General features: G+C 37.1%; 1 protein-coding gene across 1 annotated transcript in view; it reads left to right on the forward strand.

Moving 5' to 3' along the window:
- l(2)k05819 (transmembrane protein 94-like protein l(2)k05819) overlaps positions 1–26,736 on the forward strand; it is an 809,128-nt gene that overhangs the window by 330,373 nt on the left and 452,019 nt on the right. The window contains exon 11 of the mRNA XM_090377739.1: positions 19,612–19,730. Coding sequence (XP_090233865.1) covers positions 19,612–19,730 — 119 coding nt within the window. The remainder of the gene's footprint in view (positions 1–19,611; positions 19,731–26,736) is intronic.

Here is a 26,736-nt window from a genome sequence, read left to right on the forward strand (position 1 = left end):
GTATTTTTGAGCTTTTGTGCTGGAGAAAACTCTGCTATTATGTTAGATGTAATTTTCAAGTTTCCATTCCTTTTTGTGAATCTCTGCTGTTGACTCGCTAGTCGTTATCGCCTTCATGATATTTTTCTAAAGCACATTTCTGGAGGTCACTACCATAAAACAATAAAAACAATTTGCAGTTTCAGGTTTATTGGTCTTTTCTTTTAGTGTAATCAATTATAAACTCTATCTTCTTGCATTTGCTGTAGTACCAACTCGAATTCTATGGTTTTCACGTTATTATGATGAAATGTGTTTCATCTTCCATGAAATATTCAATCATATAAAAAACATAAATAAATTTTCAGAAACTCATTACTCTGTATCGTGTTTGTTGCAACTTGTGCACGCCATGTCCTTTGTTATTGATTGCTTATCATTTTTACTATTTTAAATTTTACAACCGAAAAAAGAAGAAAAAAAAGTCATTGAACAGAAATATCAATTAGTATGTACATATTACAGTATATATTAATTAAGCTATGCTTGTAAGCGTAAATCTATTTTTATTTTGCTAACTGGAAAATATTCTTCCAATTTTCATGTATCATTTAAAGCCGGGGGGGTCTACTGTATTTTGTTGGGAGATCCGTGGGTTAGGTTCTGTGCTATTGAACTTGTGTTTGTTTGAGACCATAAAAAATAATTGTGACTTTGAAGAGTGCAGTTCATGACTTTTAAAGAGAGCAGAAGGTACACAAAATTTCGATGCTGCAGAAGAGATTGTGCTTAGAAGCGATGAAGAGGGAAAAAATTAAATGAACGCACATTATCTGACATAAAAAAAAAGGTGTATTTTTGTTAGCTTTTGGAACGTAACTCCCCCTTTTTGTATGGGTACTTAGTCCCGTATAACACAGTTTCACATTACACATGATTTTGTGGGAACCAAACTACCATGTTATATGAGGGTTAGCTGTACTTGAAAGCATACTGTACTGACAAACAATGCTATGTCTGTATTTTAATATATGAGAGGCATTTGAAAAGTTCTTTGTCTGAGTATAAAAGGATAATGGTAGTGTTAAAAATTTCTGTACTTAATGCATAACATTTCAAATAGTGATCCAACAAATTTCAAGCATTTTTTTTTTTTTTTAAATTATGGGTTCCGAAGTCAAGAAAGTTGTGTGAATGTGAAAAGATTGACAAAATCAACCATGCAGTCATCCAATTTGGAAAAAAAAAAAAAAAACAAGGAGGAAAAAAAAAAAAAAAGACTAATGCCAAAGGTGGTGTTAGTTCCTTTTTTTGCGACCATGAGGATATGATTATAATTTTGGGGAGGATGCCCCTTCCTAATCCATTGTTAAGAAGGAAGTGGACAGTGTACCTGCTCACAAGTCTGTCACTGCAGTGGCTGGACTGCGGCTTTGGAATCTTGATTTTCTCCTATTTTTCCATTTGTAAAAATAGCAGGCTGGTATCCACTTTCCCACTGATCGCTTCTCGGTCTTTTCACTAAGATCAAAGTGTAGGTGACAATGATGTAATTGCTGCAGTAAATGCTTTCCTGGAAACCCAAGGAAAAAACCTTCTTTGCAGCTGGAATCAGTGCATTACAGCATCAGCGGCAAAAAGTGTATTGACTCCAAAGGGGACTGTGTTCAAAAAGTAGCATTAGTTGAGGCATACGATGCAAGAAAGCAAGCTTATGCATCATCATCAGCCAAAAAAAAACCATTTCACCCATCCACTCACTCTAAATGCCTGTCTAGCTCAGCCTTAAATTTATTTAAGCTGTAAACTTTCACAACAAGAGATGGAAGAGTGTTCCAGTAATCAACTACCCTCTGGCTAAAGGCAAATTTCTGCACATTTATTCTACAAGCGCCTTTCTTCAATCTGAATCTATGCCCCCTTGGTTCATAATCTGAGCAAGAGGAATAATTCCATCATCACTTAACTTGCTCAACCCATTCAAGGCCTTATAAACCTCAATCAGATCATCTCCACGTTCTTAGCTCCAGGTGCTGCAATTTGCAGAACTTAAGCCTATCTTGGTAAGAGCACCCCTTTGTTCCAATCTCATTGCCCTTCTTTGTATTCATTCTAGCAAGTCTATATCCTTCCAAAAATGAGGTCTCCAGACCTTCACACAGTACTCAAGGTGTGGACTTACCATTGCCTTTTATAATGGGATTATCACCTCCTTATCCCTGCTAGCAAAATTCCCATATATCATTGACAAGATTCCATGACCTGCTATGGCAGCCCTTCTGCACTGCTCCGTGAACTTCATTCTGACTTCACAATTACCCCCAGGTCGCTTTCATTCTCCACTTCCCTGAGCACAGTACGACACAGTTGGTATGTTTCTTTTGGGTTACTTCTACCCATATGCAGTACTTTGCATTTGTCAATGTTAAACTTTGGTTGCCACTTCTCAGCCCATTTGCCCAACTTACATAGATCCTGTTGCAGTAGCATACTGTCTTTACTGTCATTAACAACCCTGCCAATCTTTGTCACATCTGCAAACTTGGACATTAAACCTGATGTACCTTCATCAATATCAATGATGAATGCACAAAACAATAATGGGCTCAACACCGAAGCTGGAGAACTCCACTAATTGCATTAGTCCACGAAGAGCAGTGTCCATTGATTACCAAGCTCTGTCCTCTTCCACTCAACCATCCCTTTATCTGTTGTAGCAACTTGCCCTTAATGCCATATTGCTCCAATTTGTACAGCAGCCTTCCATGTGCAACAGTATCAAAAACTTTCCTGAAATCCAAGTATATGCCCAGACACGATAGGAGGGAGTATATGATGAGAGCCCTGTCGATCAATTCGGCCCTTGAAAGATTGTGCAGGGCTCAAGAGGTAGAATTTTTTTCAGCCTGGTCTGTACTTGTTAACAGGAGAGACTGCTTCTACAGGGATGGGATACACTTAAATAGAAAGGGTGCAAGAATATTTGCTGATGCTATCGAGGCAGTGTTAGGTGGGTCAGAAAACTGCTAGATTGGGGGGAATACAAGGACTAATAGATTAACAGTAGCCACTGGCAGAGGAGAAAGTGATTCTTGCACTGCTTCTATTGGAATGAGCAGCAGCCTGGAAAATAAGATGCAGGATATTTCAGACTGCTGGGAAATCATGGGGGTACAGGTAAACACATGGGTTGTGTTAGGGTGGCTAAGAGGAAGAGCAGGTGCATGTATACTTGCGTGTACACCAATGCTAGGAGTTTAGTAAATAAATTTGATGAATTTGAGGTATTGCTCAAAACATCAAAGGCAGATATTGTTGGGATTTCAGAGACGTGGTGTCACACAGATATAAGGAATGCAGAATTGGAATTTGGGGCGTACAATGTCTACAGAAAGGATAGACAGGATAGGAAGGGAGGAGGGGTTATGCTGAGTCAGTTTGGTGTGACATAAGCATTGGGAGATCAAAATTGAGAGTAGGAGTGTGCTATAGGCCTAATGACTCTGATGAGTATAATAAGAAACTGTACAGAGAAATAGAGTGGGCCAGTAAATCAGAGAGTCTTATAATGGGGGATTTTAATTTTCCAGATATTGACTGGAATTTGGGGGCTGGTCACTCACACACTAGCAAGGCTTTTGTGGATTTATTGGATGATTATTTTCTACATCAGCATGTTCGGGAGGCAACTAGAGGGAGTAATACTCTTGATTTGATTATCAGTAGTGATTCTTCGTGCATTAAGAATCTGCAGATAAATGAACCACTAGGTGGCAATGATCACAGTGTGCTGAAGTGGGATTTACTCAAAGAGGTAACTACCATCAGGGGTAAGGGGGAAGGGTTATTGCTTTCGTAAAGGCGACTACGATGGACTGAGACAGTATTTAAATTCTATACAGTGGGATCAACTGATGATGTTACTAACAGCAAATTCAAAATGGGAAGCATTCAAAGAACTTGCAAGCTACTAGGCTTTACATACCAACTAAGAAATATTGTTCAAGGTTTAGGCCTAAATGGATGTCAGATGAACTAATGAGGCATATGGCAGAGAAGAAAAATGCATGGGATACATACAAATTAACACGTGACACAGAAGCCTATGATAGATACAAGTTGATCTGTAAACAAGTTACAAAGGAGGTTAGGCAGGCGAAGGCAGATTACGAGAGATCCTTGGCAAGGGATGCAAAGAAAAACAGCAAAGAGTTCTTTACTTATGTAAACTCTAGAAGGAAGTGGATGAATCAGATTGGTCCACTTGATATCGATGTGTCAACTGTTGATGACCCTGCTCAGGTAGCTAACAAACTAAATGAATATTTTGCATCGACATTCACACATGAGGAGTTATTCAGCGAGGGGAATGCCAGAGGTGTATTCAACTCTAGCAGTAAGCTAGAGAACCTTGTAATAACTGAGAGTAAAGTGGAGGAGAAATTGTTGAAGATAAACACAAGAAAGGCACCTGGGGTGGATGGGATCTATCCAGTTATATTAAAGGAGGCAGCAAAGGAAGTAAGCAAATATTAAAGGAGGCAGCAAAGGAAGTAAGCAAACCCTTAGCCATAATTATGAGAGCTTCCGTGGACTCAGGGGAGGTACCCATGGACTGGAGATGTGCAAATGTGACCCCAATTCACAAGGGAGGATCAAAGGCTGACACAAGTAATTATAGACCTGTGAGTTTAACTTCTGTTCCCGGAAAATTAATGGAGGCACTGGTTAAAGAAGCACTGCAGGATCATCTAGACAAGATTTCAGTTATAGCTCGGACACAGCATGGTTTTGTTAAGGGGAAGTCTTACCTAACCAATTTGATTGGATACTATGATGCAGGGAATAACTTTGATATTATATACTTGGATCTTAGAAAGGCTTTTGATACTGTTGCATATGGAAGACTGCTGCACAAATTGGAGCAGTGTGGCATTGGAGGCAAATTGCTGCTATGGATAAAGGGGTGGTCGAGGGGGAGAAGACAGAGAGTGGTAATCAATGGACACTGCTCATCGTGGACTAATGTTATTAGTCCCTCAGGGTTCAGTATTGGGTCCTTTATTGTTCTCTGTATTTATAAATGATATTGATGATGGTATATCAAGCTTAATGTTCAAGTTTGCAGACGATACGAAAGTTGGCAGGGTTTTCAAGGACACTACTGACACTATGCTGCTCCAACAGGATCTGGAAAGGTTGAGCAGATGGGCTGAGAGGTGGCAAATGAAGATTAACATTGACAAATGTAAAGTACTACATATGGGAAACTGCAACCCCAGAGCAACGTATCAACTCTGTGGTACTACACTGACAGTGGTAGAGAATGAAAGGGACCTGGGGGTGGTTGTGCAGGCAGATATGAAGTTCTCTGATCAGTGCAGATGGGCTGCAAGAGTAGCTCATGGTGTAATGTCAATGATATATAGGAATTTTCCTAGCAGGGATAAGGAGGTGATTATTCCCTTGTATAAGGCAATGGTCAGGCCACACCTAGAGTAATGTATACAGGCCTGGAGGCCTTATTTCAAGAAGGATGTAGAGCTGCTGGAACGAGTACAGAGAAGGGCAACAAGATTAGTGAATGGAACAAAGGGGTGCTCTTACGAAGAAAGGCTAAAGTTTTGCGAATTATAGTGTCTCGAGACTAGGCACCAGCGAGGTGATCTGATAGAGGTGTACAAAGCCTTGAATGGTTTGAGCATACTCAATGCTGATGGGATTCTTCCTCTTGCTCAGAATAATCACCTGAGAGGGCAAAAATTCAAATTGAGGAAAGACAAATGTAGGATAGATGTGCGGAAATTTGCCTTTAGCCAGCGGGTGGTTGGTAGGTGGAACAGACTTCCATCCCTTGTCGTGGAAGTTGATAGCCTAAATAAGTTTAAGGCACAGCTGGACAGGTATTTCAAACGAACAGAGGGGTGAAGTGGAAGTGATTATTTTTTTTTTATTTATTTTACTTTATTTTTTTTTTTTTGGCTGATGCTGCATAAGCTTGCTTTCTTGCATCAAATGCCTCTACTAATGCTAATGCTATCAAAATTAATTTTTGCATCCAGTTCCTTTGTGACCACACCATAGTATCCAATCAAATTGGTCAGACAGACGTCCCTTTAACAAACCCATTCTTGTCTTAACTATCACTGCAGTCTTGTTTAGATGATCTTGCAATGCTTCTTTATCCAGTGACTCCACTATTTTCCTTGGAACACAAGTTAAATTAACAGGTCTATAGTTGCATTTTGTCACCTTTTGAACATCCCTTTGTGAATTGGGGATATATTTGCCCACTTCCCTTGAGTCAAAGGACGCTCTCATAATTATGGCTGAGGGTTAGCTTATTTCCTTTGCTGCCTCCTTTATTATAACTGGATAGATCTCATCCACCCCAGTTCCTTCCTTATGTTTAACTTTAACAATTTCTCATCCACTTTGCTCTCAGTTATTACGAAATCAGTTAGCTTCCTGTTAGAGTTTGATAAACTTCTGGCGTTCCCCTCCTTGAATAACTCCTCATGTGTGAATGTAGATACAAAATACTCATTCAGTTTATCAGCTACTCGAGCAGGATCATCAATAGTCAAACTGTCTGTTAGATGTACCAATCTGGTTCATTCCTTTCCTTCTAGAGTTTCATAAGTAAAGAACTCTTTGCTGTTTTTCTTTGCATCCTTTGCCAAAGATTTCTCAAAATCTGCCTTCATTAGCCTTACCTCCTTTTTGACTTGATTACAGACTAGCTTATATCTGCCATAGACTGCTTCTGTGTCATCTGATAATTTATGCATCCCATGCATTTTCTTCTTTGGCACTAGCCTCATTAGTTCATCTGATATCCATTTAGGTCTAAACCTTGAAAAATATTTCTTCTTATTTGGTATGAAAAGCTTAGTAGCCTCCCAGATTAAGTGCCTGAAGGCTTCCCATTTAGAATTCATTGGTAACATCATCAGTCCCACTGTAAAGAATTTAAAAACTGAATGAGACCACTGTACCTTGACAAAAGCACAGACCATTCTCTTTATCCCGGATGGTAGTTACCCTTTTAAGTAAATCTGAAATCAGCACACTGTGATCAATGCCACCTATGGTCCCTTTATCTTCAGATTGTTAATGCATGAAGAATCACTACTGATAATCAGATCAAGTGTATTGCTCCCTCTGATTGCCGCCTCCACATGCTGCTGTAGAAAACAATCGAATAAATTCACAAAAGCCTTGCTAGTGAATGTGTGTTAACTTGTTGTTAACAGATTTCTCAAGTGAATGCTTTGTACTCAGACCACGAGCATTTTCAAATGCCCCTCATGAAATGTGTTTGTTTTCAGATACATCTATGTATATAAAACACTTAGGTATGCTGCCCAAATTTTCCAACTCTTAATTGTTGCCAGCACCCATTCATGCGGTTCACCTCGCGTGACCACCAAACCATGCATTCTTTATTAATTTTTGTACTAACGTTTTTCAACTGAAGAAATGCAACCTATGCCTGAAAGCTATCAATGTATGTTTACAGCGTGTAAGAATTTTGAGAAAATGTAGAAGAAATGTTAATGAAATATTACAGGAGAGAGAGAGAGAGAGATCTAATAGACTAAGAGACCGAAATGACTACGAAGACGGACAGAAAACACTGAAAAAAAGAGAAGCAAGATTGGAAATGAGAAGATGGGCAAAACACCATAGGACTAATCAAATTGAAGTACTGGATGCAGATAATTAACAAGCTGTAATTAATGTGGAAGAGCACATAGGAAATATGTGTTACGACTGTGAGCATTGCAGTGCAAAGTATTGGGGACATGAGTTAAACACATCGATAGAAAGGTTTCACTTGACCCACTGTCTGAGACACCTAATCTATTATGAGAGCTACTTACAGGGGATACACATGAAGCATATAACTGAGCAATTTCACGAGATGCTGTGACAAGTTAACCCATTTGTTGAGTCATATAAACGAATGCACAAATAACCCAGGCCAATCCAACAATGAATGTGTGCGTGGCATTTATAGAAGACCCAGACTTAGATAAGTGACAATATAATGTACCTACATCCAAAACTGCAATAACCGTTGGAGAACATGGGGAACCACCTACAAATAGAGACATATGCATATATCCCACAGGTGACTGCTGTAGAATTATATCACCGCTAAACAAGAATGGTAAAGACCGAAGGATCTAGATTAAACTATTTACCCAATAATCTGAAAGATGGCATGTGTTACAACTTTTGCAACTAGTATTTTATTTTAAAATTTAAATTTTATATTGAAATTTAGGTTCTAGTGTAGTGTTGCTTTTTGAGAACCAACTTTTTTTTTTTTTTTTTTTGCATTTTCTAGTGTAAAACATTTACTGTTTTTTAAAAAGACATTGGCAGCTTTGTTGTTATTGTTATTTGGTTTTTTTTAGGAGCATTAGCAACTAAGGCCATATTGCTCCGGGATATGCGGTGGTCATTCCCTGAATGACCTTTCCGCATCCTCCGTATTTGGTGGTGACGGGCTCGAACCCCGGTCTAATCAAGAAGCGTGTGCTACGCACTGCTGCTCCTTCCCACCTGGCTACGGAGGTGTCAGGCAGCTTTGTCATTGACAATATATTTATTATGTCAGTTTTGCATGATTTTCCGTAATACAAAATTTTCAGAAACCTGTCTGTCGTATAAAATGAGGTATGACTGTATATTACTTTTTAAGTTCTTTCCATGAACTGTGCACACTGATAAGATTGGAGAAAAATCTATATACAGCCACTGAATTGCTTGAATCAAAAAAGAAATGTTTAATGAACTTGTAAATAGAATTATTTATTGTGTTTATTCAATTTTTTATCTCATGCACAGGAAAAATTACAAAAGCGTGCAATTTCAAAAAATTTCAAAATTATAAAATTACAAAAAAAGAGAGGAAACAGGTATAACGTCAGTAAGTTTTGCCTTTCTAGCACTGTTACCAGAATCGGCGTCTTCAGCTGATAGTACGCCTCTGCGGAGGTTGAGGGCTGTAGAGATTTAGGAGTCGTCGACTGCTGAACCTTACGAAAGAATATATTAATTAATGACCATAAGGTGGCTTTTTTCTTTTCATTGTAGACTTCTTTGTAGCAAACAAGCATATCATTCACCCCTCTCTTAATGTTTGAGAATCGTTCGCTGTCAGGATCAATCTTCTCAAACTTTGCCATTGCCAATGTAAATTCAGGAAATGCCAATGCCATCTCTCTCTCTCTGTCTCCCTCTGGTGATGAAGTGTCTTGTCTCCTCATTTAGTTCACCTTGAGCTTCGTCAGCATTTTCTTTTTTCACTATCATTGCCTGCAAGCTAATAAGTTCTTTGTTAGATAATTCCTTCTCTTCTTCCTCTATTAACTGCTCCACATCTTTGGCAACAAGCTCCAACTGAAGTAGCTTTGTAACCTTTACAATCTTATCTGTAACCTCTTCATATGATTTGTCTTTTTCTTCAAAGCATTTTACGTGCCATGGGCATATTTTCTTTCATGCGCCATTTAAACAACTTTTAGTAATTTCTGCCCAGGCCTTATTAATGTTTAAGATGGCGTGGTAAACATTGTGAGATTTTCAAAAGTCTCTTAACGTAAAATGTTTCTCACCGTCTAACGCAGACAATGCCTGAACAAATGTTGTTCGTAAATAGTATGCTTTTAAATTCGAAATAACACTCTGATGGTAGAAATATGACTCTCACATTCAAATTGAAATCATCTAGATGCGTAGGATGTCTGGGAGCATCATCTAATAGAAGCAAAATCTTGAAAGGAATGTTGTCTTCTTTACAATCTTTTTTGAACCTGGGGAATGAATAAGCATTTAAACTAATCCTCAAAGAGAGATATTGTCGTCCACACTCTCTGATGTGATCAGAAATGCATGGGTAGGGTGGCTTTATTGATGCCCTTAAATGCACGAGGATTTCCAGAATAGTACACAAATAGTGGTTTTAATCAGTAATCTCCTTCTGCATTAGCCCCAAGCAAGTGCGTGGCCCTATCTTTCACAAGCTCTCAGTATGTGTTCGATCCGGCATTTTTTCCCAATACAGAGCAGTCTCGTTAATGTTCAAAAATTTGCTACATTGAATAGCCGCCTTCATCAATAATTTTTTCCACATCACAAAAGTTCTCTGCAGCTGCAGAACCGGCCTGGTAGCTTCACTGCATACTTTAATGTTTTGAAAACAAGCACGATGCTTGAACCTATTAAACCACCCGCTGCTTTCCACGAACTAGGTTCGGGGTGAGCCATACTTAACCTTAATATCTTCATAAGTACTTCTTGCTTTTGCTTGAATTGCCATTGGACTCAGGGACACTTGCTTCTGAATCTGATTTTCCATCCATATTATTAATAACTGTTTCATTTTCGATATAACACCAGAACGCTGTTTTGTGATCACTGTTGATCCTAAATGCGTTGATCCTTTAAGATGTTCTTTTATACGTGCACTGTCCTTTAAATAATATTCACTGTTGAAGCATCGAGACCTAATTCCCTTACAATAGATGACAAACTTTCTCCTGCTTCATACTTCTTAATCATTTTCAACTTTATTTCTAAATCGATTTTGTTTCATTTCCTGGCACTGCCACCACTTGCACTTTCCGTTGGTCCCTTTCCCTTCATCATTGTAATACATAAATAGGAATGAAGAGACGTTTCTGAAAATTTGTTTTTTATGATTAAGATTTCAGTTAAGGTGAATTCATTTCACCATAATATCGTAATGTAAAAACCCACAGAATTCCAGTTATCGGGATTATTGCAAATGCAATAAGATTGAGTTTACTACCCATTTATAATAAATTGCACTATCAGAAAAGTCCAATAAACCAGAAAGTACAAATTGTTTTTATTGTTTTTCAGCTGCAACCTCCAGAAACGTGCTTTAGAAAAATATCAGAAAGGCGTTCAGAATTGATTCTTATAATAGAACATATGATAATGATGAAAATGTAGTGCAATTTCCATTATAAAAATGACATTTTAGAGAGTTCTCTCTAAAGGGTCTTAGAAGCTTAACAGATCTTTAAAATAGCTTAGTAATATAGCGAAATTTTCAACTTCCAAGGACTTGGAACGAATTACAAAAAAAAACAAAAAACAATATGTTATTGGGTTCACATTATGATATCTTCACAATGCCTCCATTTATCCCTACAGATGCAAAATATGTTTCCATATTTTTTTCAGTTTCCACCGGCCAGCAAAAACTTAAGTAAAGTTGAATTTGCGTATGTCAAGTATTATATAAGTTGAGGAGTTCCTGTATTATCAAAGCCATTCTTTAATATATCTGTAATCCTATCCTTAAGTTTTTGTTCATAATAACTGCAATGATACTACACCAACTGTTATAACCTTTTATTGATATAAAATAAAATAGATTAAAATTGATAATAATAATAAGATAAAATAAGTAAAATGAATTGTATAATTAAGCCGGATAAAACTGATAAAATGAGACACGCTGTCTGTACAATAAAATAAAATATATACAATGAAATAAAACAATGTAGATCACAGGATAAAAGGGATAAAACACTGAAACTTTCTGCCTCTTTTATCAACAGTAAAGCTTAACATACAGTACATCCTTAAATATCAGCAGGCTCACAGTTCACAGCACGTGTTTCCACAGAAGCACTGGCAGTACTCTCCATATGTGCACTGGAACCGGAAATTGCTCGTCAGCATGCCAGGCGGAACCATTCATCCTGTCCAAGAACCACAGCTTTGAAGAGTTCATTAATGCTTACTTCTTCATTAATGCTCTCTATTAATAGTGTTATGCTCAGAGGAGCAAATTCACAAGCTCTCAAGCCACTTGTGGTCTCAAAATCTGTATGACTGGTTGACAATAACAGCTTCATCAGGAAAAATTTTAATGGTTCTCCTCCCAAAAATGCACCGCTACAGCAGAGCAGACCTCCCATAATCTGCTGTCTTTATCGCACTAATATGCTCCTCATACGATCTTTAAACCGACACTTTATTTCACCAACATAACATTCCTCGCAATCCAGGCATTTTATCTCGTATACGACCCCGCTTACAAACATTCCATAGGTGTTGGATCCTTAACCTTTGACACAACTGTGTGCAACCTCCGCCCTGGTAGATGCACACAGTGTTTCTGGCAATTGCGCAACACCCAAGTTACACATAGTTAAGCCTGGATAGTAGGGAATGTATGCCGTTGCAATAGGTGTAAACTGCTCTCTACATCTGTGCCCCGCTTCTCAGATACAATTATCTATGACCCTCTGTTTTTTGAGATCTGCTGTGATATATGTATTGGTCAATGTAACTCTTGCACATACCTTAAGAGTTCTTATCTGTTACCCCAACTGGACGTATTATCTAGATGTTCTGGGGGCAAAGACGTTTCATGTGAGCGGGTAGCTAATATCAGGGAAGAGAGCCTAAAAAACTTCAAGGGTTGTGTTAGGGGTGTTAAATATACAAGAACAGTAAATCTTAATTGTTTATACAGTAACGTTAGAAGTGTCATCAATAAAATGAGCGAATTCGAACTGCTGGTTAAAACAAGTAATGCGGACATAATAGGGCTTACAGAGACGTGGTGCCACCCGGAAATTGGGGATGATGAGTTTCAGTACGGCTTATATAATGTATTTAGGAAGGATAGAGTAGATAGAAGGGGTGGTGGGGTAATGCTTCTTATCAGAAGCACCCTGAGTGCGACGATAGCTTTCCCAGATTCAGGCATTTCACATGCTAGTATAGAGTCTGTATGTGAAATGTCTGAATCTATACTAGCATGTGAAATGTCTGAATCACATGCTAGTATAGAGTCTGTATGGTGTGAGATAGTTGGAAACAAAGGTATAATGCGAGTAGGAGTAATCTACAGACCAGGTGATTGTGAAAATTATGACAAAAGCCTCTACATGCAAATGGAATGGGCAAGTCAATGCCCTATTATGGGTGATTTCAATTTGCCTCTAATTGATTGGAGTAAATGGGAAGGAAACTCGACATGGGGAACAAAATTTTTAAATCAACTAGATGACTGTTATCTGTATCAACATGTCAGGGAAAGTACTAGAGAAAAGAATATCCTAGACCTCATCATCACACATGAATCAGATAACATAACAGGGCTGACAGTAGAGGAACCAGTAGCAGGAAGTGATCACGGAGTTCTACGGTGGATGATGACGAGAGAGGTAGCAGAAGTAAAAGGCAAAGGATTGGGTTTTAATTTCAGAAAAGGAAATTAAGATGCCTTAAGGTACTACATGGCCTCTATTAACTGGGTAGATATCGCGCTGAGAATGAATACAATTGAACTGTGGTACGTTTTTAAAACATTAATCACAGATGCCTTGAATGCGTATATACCATTAAAAAAATACTCCACAAGAAGGGTTCCAAGTTGGATGAATAGTGAAGTTGCCACATTACTTGAGCAGAAAAAGGTGGCATGGAAAGGTTACAGAGCAATAAAAAGTACTGAAGCCTATAACAGCTACAAGGTGATCTGTAATAGAGCCACAGAAAAGGTTCGACAGGCAAAGGCAGTTTATGAGAAATCACTAGCAAACAGAGCAAAGAGGGGGGGATAAAGAATTCTTAACATATATAAATGCCAAGAAGAGCAGGACAAACCAGATCGGACCTTTAAGTAAGGGAAAGGGGATAGTAATAAATACACCAGCTGCCATTGCAGATGAACTCAACAGTTATTTTGCATCGATATTTACAAATGAAAAGCCTTTTGTGGCAATGGGAAATTGTGGGAGCGAAGTTAAAAAATATGTAATTAATGATATTGAAATTTCGCAAGATTATTTAATGAAAAAACTTTCGAGCCTACAGACCAGTAAGGCTCCTGGAGTTGATGGAATATACCCTATAATCTTAAGAGAGGTGGCAAGCGAGTGCATTGAACCATTGAGGCTAATTATGCGAGCATCCCTAGACTCTGGGGAGATTCCCTTGGATTGGAAAAGTGCAAATGTATCTCCCATACATAAGGGTGGATCTAAAAGTGAAGTTGGAAATTGTCGACCTGTCAGTCTGACTTCAGTAGTAGGGAAAATCATGGAGGCAATGATCAAGGGTGGAATTCAGGATCATTTGGATCGAATTGAAATTCTCAAGGATACTCAGCATGGTTTTTTAAAGGGAAAATCAATGTTTAACAAATCTGGTTCGCTATTTCGAAAGGGTCACTCACGAGCTGGATTTAGGGAATAATTTCGACATTGTTTATTTAGATTTCAGCAAAGCTTTTGACTCGGTCCCACATGAGTGGTTGCTTTATAAGCTGGAACAGGTTGGAATCACTGGGAAAATCCTTAGATGGATAGAAGGATGGCTTCAGGGCAGGAGGCAGAGGGTTGTGATAAATGGCTATTCCTCAGATTGGGTTGATGTAAGAAGTGGGGTTCCCCAAGGATCAGTATTAGGACCACTGTTGTTTTTAGCTTTCATAAACGACGTTGATGAAGCGATAGAGGGCGTGATGTCTAAATTTGCAGATGATGTTAAAATTGGTAGAGTAGTTAATGATCACTGTCAGAGAGACCTAGATAGACTTCAAGAATGGTGAGAAAAATGGCAGCTGTGCTTTAATCCAACAAAGTGTAAGGTATTACACCTGGGAAACAGTAATCCCAAAAAAACGTATTCACTTGGTGGAGTCCAACTAAACCCAGTACTGGAGGAAAGGAACTTGGGTGTTACGATACGGTCAGACATGAAATTCTCTGAGCATTGTAAACAGGTTGCATGGTGTCCTATCGATGATCTATCGAACTTTTGCAAGTAGAGATAGGGACGTGATAATCCCATAATATAAGGCTTATGTTAGACCACACTTGGAATACTGTGTTCAAGTATGGAGACCGCACCTAAAGAAAGACATCGAGCTTCTTGAAAGGGTGCAAAGAAGGGTAACTCGCCTGGTGAGATCGGCAAAAGGGCGTCCTTATGAAGAAAGACTTCGAATATGTGGGTTGCAGAGTTTGGAAACTAGACACCTTAGAGGAGATTTGATTGAGGTGTTTAAGGCTCTGAGAGGCATCAGTAAAATGAATGAGGACAAAATTTTCAAGATTATAAATGATGCTAGAACTAGGGGACATAAATTCAAGTTATGGGGGGAAATGTTTAGATTGGACTGCAGGAAGTTTTATTTTAGCCAGCGAGTTATAAATTACTGGAATAAGTTGTGTCGGCCTCTACCTCTACCACAAAAGGAAATAACTGTCGGCCTCTACCACCCTTCATGGGTGGTAGAGGCCGACAGTTTGGGAAAATTCAAAGGTCATCTGGATAGTACTTTCGGGTAAGGGAAGCGCATAGGATGATAGGTTTAATTTCCTTTTTATTTATATTTTATTTTATTTATTTATTTTTTATTTATTAATTATTATTATTTAGTTATTTATTTTATTTATTTATTTTTTATTTATTAATTATTATTATTTAGTTATTTATTTTATTTATTTATTTATTTATTGTTTTTATTATTGTTTTGTTCGGATTTTTTTTTTTTTTGGCTGGTGCAGCATAAGCCATAGGCATTCTTACACCATACGGCCGTTACTAATACTAAATATGTTTAATTTCTACTTTTCTATCATTGGAGGTGCTTCAATGGGACCCAGCCCTATCCAGTAATGCCCTAACGACACTATTCCTGTGATGGTTTGCTTGTGCTGTGCTGTAATGTGTGTATTGACCCAGCACGTGTGTTTTCTATACACGCTGGTTTTCACTCTAGGTCCCTTCCTATGCACCAGCACTTCAAGGAAAGGGAGGGTACCCTCTGCTTCCACCTCTGAGGTGAACTGAATAAATGGGGAGAAGCTATTGAGGAAACCAAGCACCTCATCCTCTCTCTCCCCCCACCAAATAATCACGAACATATCATTTCCACATGCTCATGAGGAGAACAGACCCATCAGAAATCCTGGACTTGAGCTCCTCCACAGCTAAATTTGCTATGACAGCACTAATAGGGGGAGCCCCTCCACAGCTAAATTTGCTATGACAGCACTAATAGGGGGAGCCCCTCACTGCACCATGAACATGTTTATACATTGAGGTTTGAAATCATGGTGGTACTGGAGAGACACAGCTCCACCCTACTACAAATATCCCCCCCCACACTTAATGGAGCCCTATCCCTTAGGGTATCATCTTTCTCTAATACCACACATGCACATTTCATCCCATGGTCGATGGGAATACATGTAAAGAAATTAGATTTTTTTGCAGGGAATGTTATGTTGGTGAAACAAATTGTCGGTTTAAAGATCATATGGAGGAGCATATTAGTGCAATAAAGACTGCAGATTATGAGAGGTCTGCTGTGGTCCCAAATGTGGAGCATATTTGGGAGGAGAACAATCAAATTGCTCCTGGCAAAGCTGTTATCATCGACCAGTCACACAGATTTTGGGACCGCAAGTGGCTCGAGAGCTTGCGAATTTTCTTCAATGAGCATAACACTATTATTAGAGACAGGGGAATCCACATTCATCCCCTCTTTGAAACTGTGGTTCTTGGACGGGATGAACGGTTCCACCTGGCATGCTCCCGAGCCATTTTCGGTTCCATTGCGCATTTGGAGACTACTGCCCATGCTCCTGTTGAAATACGTGCTGTGAACCGTTAGTCTGCTGATATTTAAGGATATACTGTACATTAAGCTTTACTGTTGATAAAGGAGGCAGACGCCTCTGAAAGCTTTGGCGTTTTATCACTTTTATCCCGTGATCTACATTGTTTTATTTCATTGTATATATTTTATTTATATAATGAATATTTATACAATGAATGAATATTATTGTACAAACAGTGTATCTTATTTTATCAGTTTTATCTGGCTTAATTATACTATTCATTTTACATATTTTATTTTATTATTTATTATTATTATTATTATTATTAACAATTTTAATCTATTTTATTTTTTATTTTTCAATAAAAGTTTATAACGGTTGGTGTAGTATCATTGAAGTCATTATGAACATTATTATTATTATTATTATTAGCCATATGGTGCAAGGAAGCCTGAGGCTTATGCTGCACCAGCCAAAACAAATTCCTGAGTTACCTTTGAGAGAGAGAGAGTCACAAGTAGAAAGTAATCACCAAGAAAGAGAAGAATGATAATATCCAGCTGTGAGGACCCTGGGTGTGCCAAACCCTACTCACCAGATGTTCCCAAGCCAGAGGCCTATTTGAAGAATCCATAAGTTTTGCTTGTACAGAAATGTAATATTTGTAATTTGAAAAGTTTTGATGAGGAATACAGTTTTGTTATTAGCTAGAATTAAATTCACTGATTTTAATTATGAGATTTCATAATTAAATTAAACTTAGGAGTGTTTTAATTCAAAAGAGTTTAAGTAGTCATTCACTTTGAGTATTATGGCTTATCATTAGATCTGAATAAGTGTTTTAAACCAATTAATAACAGATTTTATGATGCATGAATACAGTGTATACTTCCAGAATGCAAGTATAATTTTCTGAATGTGACAATGTATTTTGCCAACTATGCAGCCATGTGAATTGCATAGGTATAGCAAATACCTACTAGGCATGTGACTACCTTTGTATTTTCAGTGAAATCATTTCAAACACCGTTTCGATCATTTCATCACCTAAAGCATAGCTGCCAATAGTCCAGGTTTAAGGCAGAGAATCTATCTTTTTGTTATGATTTGACACTATCTTCATCTCATCACCATATCAAAGTTTCCCTGATTTTGCAATTACACAAATTTTCTCCATCTTTTTGTTTCAAAAAACAGTAAAACCCTTTTTTTTTTCTTTTCTTAATTTTTTGAATTTGTTTTTTATTTTCTTTAATGGCTAACTTAATGTAATTCAGTTAGCCATTAAAAATAATGCTTTGCTATTTTTTTTATTTCGTATGCAGCACAGTATGCTCGGAGATATACCCTCTCTCAGTTTAGAATGCAATAAAGATTCCTCCCAAAACACTCCTCCCTTGCCAATAAATCAGTAAAGGCTGCCTTCCTTAATTCAGTCATAATTGTAAAAGTCCAGTGAGAGACAAGTATAGAGACAGTACATCTAGAACATCAAAAATATGTTGATAGGTGATGAACTGAGTAGTATTATGCCACAATATTCCCTGAAACTTTACCAATAGTTACTCCTTTTATACATATTAAAAAGCTTTAGTGCAGTTCTGCCAATGTTGTGCTGATATGATACAGTTCTGCCAATGTTGTGCTGATATGTGCTGATATGAAATGTGACAACTTCAAATATTTAATACACTAAGAGCAGAAGCTGTTTGGCTTTAGGAATAAATCTAGTAAATTGTGGACTTGATTTGGTGGACAGCTAATTTTCTGTCATGAATTGCTAATACCAAAGCATGGTTACTTTACAGAATTAGCTTTAGGAAGAATTCATATATAGCAGGTTTGAAATGTTAAATTAAATATCTAACTCCTGAATTAAATATAATCACGTTTGGAGAAATAATTTGTAATCATTTATCCAGTAGTGCTATTTGGATTATAAGTTTTTTCAACACAATTAAAATAAATTGATTTTGCAAAAAAAAAAAAAAAAAAAAAACCTCTTTTCAGTACTACCGAAGGTAAAGAAATAGATATTTTGCAATATCAGTTTTTTTCATAATAATGAAAGATGAAAGAATTAATGTACAGTGGTTCTTGTAGTGTAGTAGTGCACAAGGAAGCTTGAAATATAATAAATTATCCATTATAAATTAGGCACAGCATGGATCAAGAGGCTCTTGTGCTGATAAACATTAAATAGCAGCAATATCATTAACATTACGTGAAATGTCCCTGTCTTACTTGGCATTTTAAGAATTGATTTCTCAGAGTGTCAGAGAATATTCAACCAAATGAAAAACACCGAATTGGTGAAGCTTTGAAAATACTCTTGACAGCCAAGCCTAAACAGCAGTGTCATTCTTTCACACAAAACTTTCACTCACCATTTTCTGAAGAGGACAACGTCTGCATCATTATTAGTAGTAGTGGTGAATGATGCAAGAAAGCAAGCTTTTACAGCATCAGCAAAAAAAAAAAAAATCACCCTTCCCACATCACCTGCCCAGCCCATGTAATAATTTCTCTTACTTAAATTGATGTAAACTATCCTCTTCCATGCCACCTGATGGAAGTTTTTTCCAACAATGAACCACCTGTTGGCTGAATGAAAATTTTTGCATGTATCTTTCTTGAAGCATTCATAACGAATTGATGTCTAACAGACAATCCCAAACAGAAATCTGTAGATACAGGTGTGGAAACTTTTAGCTCTTCATTGACAGATTTTACACAATTGACCTTATCATTATTAATCAGAGTTTAAGAATTATTAATTAATGTATTGCAGATGATTAGGGTGTGCTCAAAATCAGTACTAGAATAGTAGGTAAATAAATATCTAGTTATTTTATTTGAATTTTAGGCTTCTTAATTTATGACATTGTGTTTTAATAGAATAGCATAATTGGCTTTTCACTATTAGTGTATTATATCATTTTTAGCTTTATATTTTTAACTTGTTTGTTCCAATCTTTGTTATTATTTTTTTGTCTAGTGTATCATCCAGGAAGTCAGGTTGAAGTTCTAGATCTAACTCATAATATTGGTAGTCCATTTGGTTTGCAGTTTGATGATCCTAATTGGAAAAAGTACCTTTTAAATTTAAAACCTTTGGTAAGCATAATACTTTATCTATAGACATTTAAAAAATTGTATTTGCAATAAAATGTCATATGACTTGGAGGAAATTTATCCTCAAAATAGAATGAAACATTTGGAATTAAGACAAAAGTAAAAATTTCAGTTTTATGGAATGATATTTAAAACAATTGAATATGGAATGATATTTAAAACAATTGAATATGGAATGATATTTAAAAATTGTATGGGAAGGAGGATAAAATTTAGCTGAAATATCCCATCTTTATTTGATTAGTTGTTTTCAGTTTAGATGGTTAAGTACTACAGTTAGTCCCTGACTTAGATAAACCTGAGTTACGTAACTTCTGACTTAGGTAAATTTTTTTGGTAAAATCGTAAAGATACTTTCTGTATATTTTTTAAGAGTGAAGTTGAATGAAGAAACAATAAATATAAGTTTTTATTTTTGTTCCCATACAAGCTATGTTGGATAATAACCTGCGGTGTAACTAGAATCTAGGTAAATAACTAGAGTTAACATTTGATTTTCTGCTTTAAAAATCCTTAAGAAATATTCAACAACATGTCTTTGAGACAGGGGAACTACATTGAAGAACTTCAGAGAAACCTCCATAACATTTAAGCCACGTGGACTGTGTCCCATTGGTTATTTCTTCGAAGAATTACACTCTATCCTTTTGTCTCTACATCCTTTCCTTACTTTCTTTCTGGATTGTAAGACCAGTTCAGTTTTGTTTGAGAGCAAATTGGGAGCTTTTGTTATCCAAGTATTCAAAGCTTATTATATATGAACTACATTTTCTGAGGCTGTAAATGCAACAGATCAAGGGAAGATGGATCTGCACCAATTTTGGAAGATGTGTTTAACATCCTTGATAGAAGATGCAACATTTCAAGAACCTGGAATGATGTAACAACAATTTTTATGAGTGAAGTTTGGAAAAACTTCTAAACCATTCCAAGCTTAACAACGAGGGCTTCAACAAAGATGAGCTGATGTCTTTTGTTATCAAAGAAATCGTAAACTTAGCCCAGGAGCTGCAGCTAGTCCTGGAGGATGAAGATGTAGACGAACTTGTGGATGAACAAGGTGAAGATTTAACAACAGAAGACCTAACCCAGTTGAACCAGCAAAGAGTTGAGGGGCAAGGGAGAGCTGAATCTGTTGAGGAATTGGAGCAACTCAAGAAGCAGTTCAAATTAAAAGAAATGGCAGAAGCATTTTGTAAAATTCAGGAAGGTCTCTCTATATTTGATGGAATGGATGAAAACACCGAACGTTTCTTGAAAATAGAAAGAAAAGTTCAAGATTGCTTATCATGAAATTTTTGAACAGAAATAAAGCATACAAAACAGATGAAGATTGAAGAGTTCATATCATGTACTACCTCTCTGAACTCTACTCGGCCTACAACACCCTGTGATTAATGTTTCTTATTAATGGTTCAGGTTCATTTTAGTTACCTTTAGTTCATCATCTAAAGTGTATAGACTTTGATTCATTATGTGGTTTAGACCAATTTTCTTAAGTATGTACACTTTAGTTTTGATTCCCTTAGTAGCCTTTATAAAGCCTAAACTGCTTACAAAATACATATCAGTTTTTACAGTACAATAACGCATTTTTTCATCTTTTTATGCTTTCTTTTCTTACGTGCCACTCTAGCTACTTCACTGCTGTCCTCAGATAAAGTTTTTAATTGTTAGGGTATATAACTATTTTTCCTCATCATTCTTAGGATATTATGTGGTTTTTGTAATTTTGGCATATCAGGATTATAGTAGCAATATTTTATTAGTCATTCCTGAGTTATGTAAAACTCAACTTATATAAGAAGCCTTGGAACGTATCTCTTACATATGTGGGAACAGACTGTATAGTTTAAATCACTATAGTGGTTAACTTATCACTTATGAGTATAACTTATGATTATCACTGTAGTTAAACATGTGTTTTATATATTATGTGAGATGTTACATATGTGATAATCACACAATGCTGTTTGATCATCTCATTCACTTGTTGGTAATTAGCTGTAGGAGTAATAATAATACAAAAATTTTACATTTTATTTTATTTATACATCTTAGCAAATAGGGTATTGGCTCAATTTGAATTAGGATTAATGGTACTTGTATGCAGCAAGATTATGCAGAAAGTATGATTCAGTTTTGAATCCTTGGCACGTGATTATCCTTTAATGTTCACGTGCTTTTGTTTACATACACATCTCCTATCTGTGAATAGAGTATAGATCTCATCATCTTTATCTTTGCATAAGTACTTTCATGCCTGTTCATTTTTAGGCATGTTTACAAACCTAGAAAGTACTTGTCCTCAAATTTTCTGTCCCTACACATTTAACTACTCAACACTCTGGACAGAATTTTAATGAAATTTTTTATCTCAATCTTTTAGAAAAGATTTTTGGCTTAGATACATGTATGAGTACCAGAGGGAGAAGGAGATAGGGAAGGGTTTGGGTGAAGATTTCATTTAGATGAAACACTTGATTGAGGCAAAAGCTACTAAGTGTTATTTTAATTATTGTATATTTTATGCTTTTAATTTTATAAGTTGGTATTATCTTTAATTCTGTAGTAGTGTATTTTATTTTATTTATACATTTTATCACATGCAGAAAGTATATTTATTTTTTTTAGCACATAAATCTGTTTGTAACAACTAGTTAGTACCTAGAAGAATTCACTGCATCATATTTATAACCTCCAAGGGTTTTTTACTCACCTTCATTCTACAAGTATCACATATTTGGCAAGTTGTTTACAGACCCGTTTCACCCCTCTGTTTGTTCGAAATACCTGTCCAGCTGAGCCTAAAATTTATTTAGGCTATCAACTTCCACAACAAGGGATGGAAGTCTGTTCCACCAACCAACTACCCGCTGGCTAAAGGAAAGTTTCCGCACATCTATCCTACATATGTCTTTCCTCAATTTGAATTTATGCCTTCTCAGGTGATTATTCTGAGCAAGAGGAAGAATCCCATATCATTGAGCATGCTCAAACCATTCAAGGCTTTATACACCTCTATCAGATCACCTCGCCAGTGCCTAGTCTCCAGACACTGTAATTTGCAAAACTTAAGCCATTCTTCGTAAGAGCAACCCTTTTTTCCATTCACTAATCTTGTTGCCCTTCTCTGTACTTGTTCCAGCAGCTCTACATCCTTCATGAAATGAGGCCTCCAGACCTGTATACAGTACTCAAGGTGTGCCGTGACCATTGCCATATACAAGGGAATAATCACCTCCTTATCCCTACTAGAAAAATTCCTGTATATCATTGACAACACACCATGAGCTACTCTTGCAGCCCATCTGCACTGCTCAGAAAACTTCAAGTTTGCCTACACAATTACCCCCAGGTCCTTTTCATTCTCTACCACTGTCAGTGTAGTACCACAGAGTTGATACGTTACTGTGGGGTTACTGTTTCCCATATGTAGTACTTTACATTTGTCAATGTTAAATTTCATTTGGCACCTCTCAGCCCGTCTGCTCAACCTATCCAGATCCTGTTGCAGCAGCATACTGTCAGTAGTGTCCTTAACAACCCTGCCAACCTTTGTATCACCTGCAAACTTGGACATTAAGCTTGATGTACTATCATCAGTATCATTTATAAATACAGAAAACAACAATGGACCCAACACTGAACCCTGAGGGATTCCACTGATAACATTTAGTCCACGATGAGCAGTGTCCATTGATTACCACGCTCTGTCTTCTCCCCCGCAACCATCCCTTTATCCATAGCAGCAATTTGCCTCCAATGCCACACTGCATCAATTTGTGCAGCAGTCTTCCGTGTGCAACAGTATCGAAAGCCTTTCTAAGATCCAAATATATAATATCAAAGTTATAACCTGCTCCAGTTCTTTTGTGACTGCATCATATTATCCAATCAAATTGGTCAGGCAAGACTTTCCCTTAACAAAATCATGCTGTGTCTGAGCTATAACTGAAGTGTTGTCTAGATGATCCTGCAGTGCTTCTTTAACCAGTGCCTCTATTAATTTTCCTGGAACAGAAGTTAAACTCACAGGTCTATAATTACACGTGTCGGCCTTTGATCCTCCTTTGTGAATTCGGGTCACGCTTGGACTTATCCAGTCTGTGGGTACCTCCCCTGAGTCCAAAGAAGCTCTCACAATTATGGCTAAGGGTTTGCTTACTTCCTTTGCTGCCTCCTTTAATATAACTGAATAGATCCCATCCACCCCAGGTGCATTTTGTATGTTTATCCTCAACAATTTCTCCTCCACTTTCCTCTCAGTTATTACAAAATCATCTAGCTCACTTCCAGAGTTTACTTCACCTCTGGCATTCCCCTTCCTGAATAACTCTTCATGTGTGAAGGTAGATGCAAAATACTTGTTTTGTTTGTTAGCCACTTTTGCAGGATCATCAACAGTTGAACCATCAATATCCAGTGGACCAATTTGATTCATCCCTTTCCTTCTAGAGTTTACATAAGTAAAAAACTGTTTTCTGTTTTTCTTTGCATCCTTTGCCAAGGATTTCTCATAATCTGCCTTTGCCAGCCCAATCTCCTTTGTGACTTGGTTACAAACCAGCTTATATCTATCAAGGCTTCCATGTCACCCATTAATTTGTATGTATCCCATGCATTTTTCTTCTCTGCCATATATCTCATTAGTTCATCTAACATCCATTTAGGCCTAAACCTTGAACAATATTTATTAGTTGGTATGTAAAGCTTAGTAGCTTCCAAGATAAATTCTTTGAATGCTTCCCATTTTGAATTTGCACTTGGTACCACTATATAGAATTTAAATACTGTCTCAGACCATCGTACGAAAGCAAAAACCCTTCCCTTTACACCTGATGGTAGTTACCTCATTGAGTAAATCCCACTTCAGCACACTGTGATCACTGCCACCTAGTGGTTCATTTATCTGCAGATTCTTAATGCATGAAGAATCACTACTGATAATCAGATCAAGCATATTACTCCCTCTAGGTGCCTCCCAAACATGCTGATGTAGAAAACAATTATCCAGTAAATCCACAAAAGCCTTGCTTGTGTGTCAATGACCAACCCACAAATTCCAGTCATTATCTGTGAAATTAAAATCCCCTATTATAAGACTCTCTAATTTACTGGCCCACTCTATTTCCCTGTACAGTTTCTTATTATACTCATCAGAGTCATTAGGCCTATAGCACACTCCTTCTCTCAATTTTGATCTCCCAATGCTTATGTCACAACAAACTGACTCGACACTACACTTGACCAGTGATGGCGACTGGCTTCTGTTCCTTGGATTTTATGTGTTTCTTAACTAATAGCATAACCCCTCCTCCCTTCCTATCCTGTCTATCCTTTCTGTACACATTGTACTCCACAAATTCCAGTTCTGTATTCCTTATATCTGTGTGACACCATGTCTCTGATATTCCAACAATATCTGCCTTTGATGTTTTGAGCAATACCTCAAATTTATTTACCAAACTCCTAGCATTACTGTACACACAAGTATACATGCACCTGTTCCTATTCTTAGCTACCCTAACACAACCCATGCGTTTATTTGTACCATAATGACTCCCAGCAGTCTCTGAAGTACCCTGCATCTTGTTTTCCAGGCTGCTGCTCATTCCAATAGAAGCAGCATAAGAATCACTTTCACCTCTGCCAGTGACTACTGTTAATCTATTAGTCCTTGTATCCCCCCCCCAAGCTAGCATCTGTTCAATTCACCCAACACTGCCTCGATTGCATCAGCAAATATTCTTGCACTCTTTCTATTTAAGTGTATCCCATTCCTGTAGAAGCAATCTGTCCTGTTAACAAGTACAGACCAGGCTGAAAAAAAATTCTACCCTTTGAGCCTTGCGCAATCTTTCCAGGGCCGAATTGATTGACAAGACTCTAATCATATAGAGTATGGGCAGAATTGCAGACACTTTCAAATTCAACCCTAATTCACGGCTTTTTTTCAACAGTGACCTGTACTTGTTAAGTAATTCCGCCGGTCTCCTACTCTTAATATCATTAGTATACAAAGAAGTATATACAAAAAAAGTATATACAAAGAAGTATATCAAATGCGAGAAAAATAGATTAAATATACATATGAGAAAACAGTTAGATTATTCTGTTCGTTAATGACCATTGTTACCAACAAAATGGAAATTAGATCTTGAAAAATTAAAATAACACCTAGTTGCTTTTGCCTCAGTCAAGCATTCCATCTAAATAGTCTTTACCCTTTTCTACCCTATCTCCTCCTCCCTTTGGTACGCATACATGTATCTGAGGTAAAAATCTTTTCTTAAAGACTATATAAAATATTTCATTAAAATTCTGTCCAGAGTTTTGAGTTGTTAAATATGTAGGGACAGAGAAGTTAAGGACAACAAGTAATTTCTTGATTTGTAAATATGCCTGAAAATGAACAGAAAAGTAGTTATGCAAATATCTTGTCACATAGTCTCTGGTTCCAATAATCTCTGTATGCATTACAGAGACTATCAGAAGAAAAACAACTGAATTTACAATGAACCTACTGCCTAAATCTTAATAGTAATAATTTTGTTTTGAATTTACATCATGGGCTCTGTCGCAGCAGCAGCTGCAACACCGTGGGCTCACATCTGATGAGTATGGGTTTGGCACATCCAGGTTCCTGAGTTGGATATCATCATTCTTCTCTTTCTTGGTGATTCCCTTCTACTTTTCTCTCTCTCTCTCTCTCTCTCTCTCTCTCTCTCTCTCTCTCTCTCTCTCTCTCTCTCTCTCTCTCAAGGTAACTAGGGAATTTTTTTTTTTTTTTTTTTTTTTTGGCTGTTGCAGCATAAGCCTCAGGCTTCCTTGCACCATATAGCTAATAATAATAAATTCTAAACCTAGAAATGAAATTTATCCATGCACTTGCAAAGATACCTATTACCCAAATAATCATAGGGGTTGAGGCCAGCAAGTGTGACTTACTCAAAGGGGGTAGCTGTATCATCCTGATTTAACATTC

Source organism: Mastigoproctus giganteus, chromosome 7 (genome assembly GCF_048544385.1).
Source record: "Mastigoproctus giganteus isolate SK-2022 chromosome 7, ASM4854438v1, whole genome shotgun sequence".
Lineage (NCBI taxonomy): Eukaryota > Metazoa > Arthropoda > Arachnida > Uropygi > Thelyphonidae > Mastigoproctus > Mastigoproctus giganteus.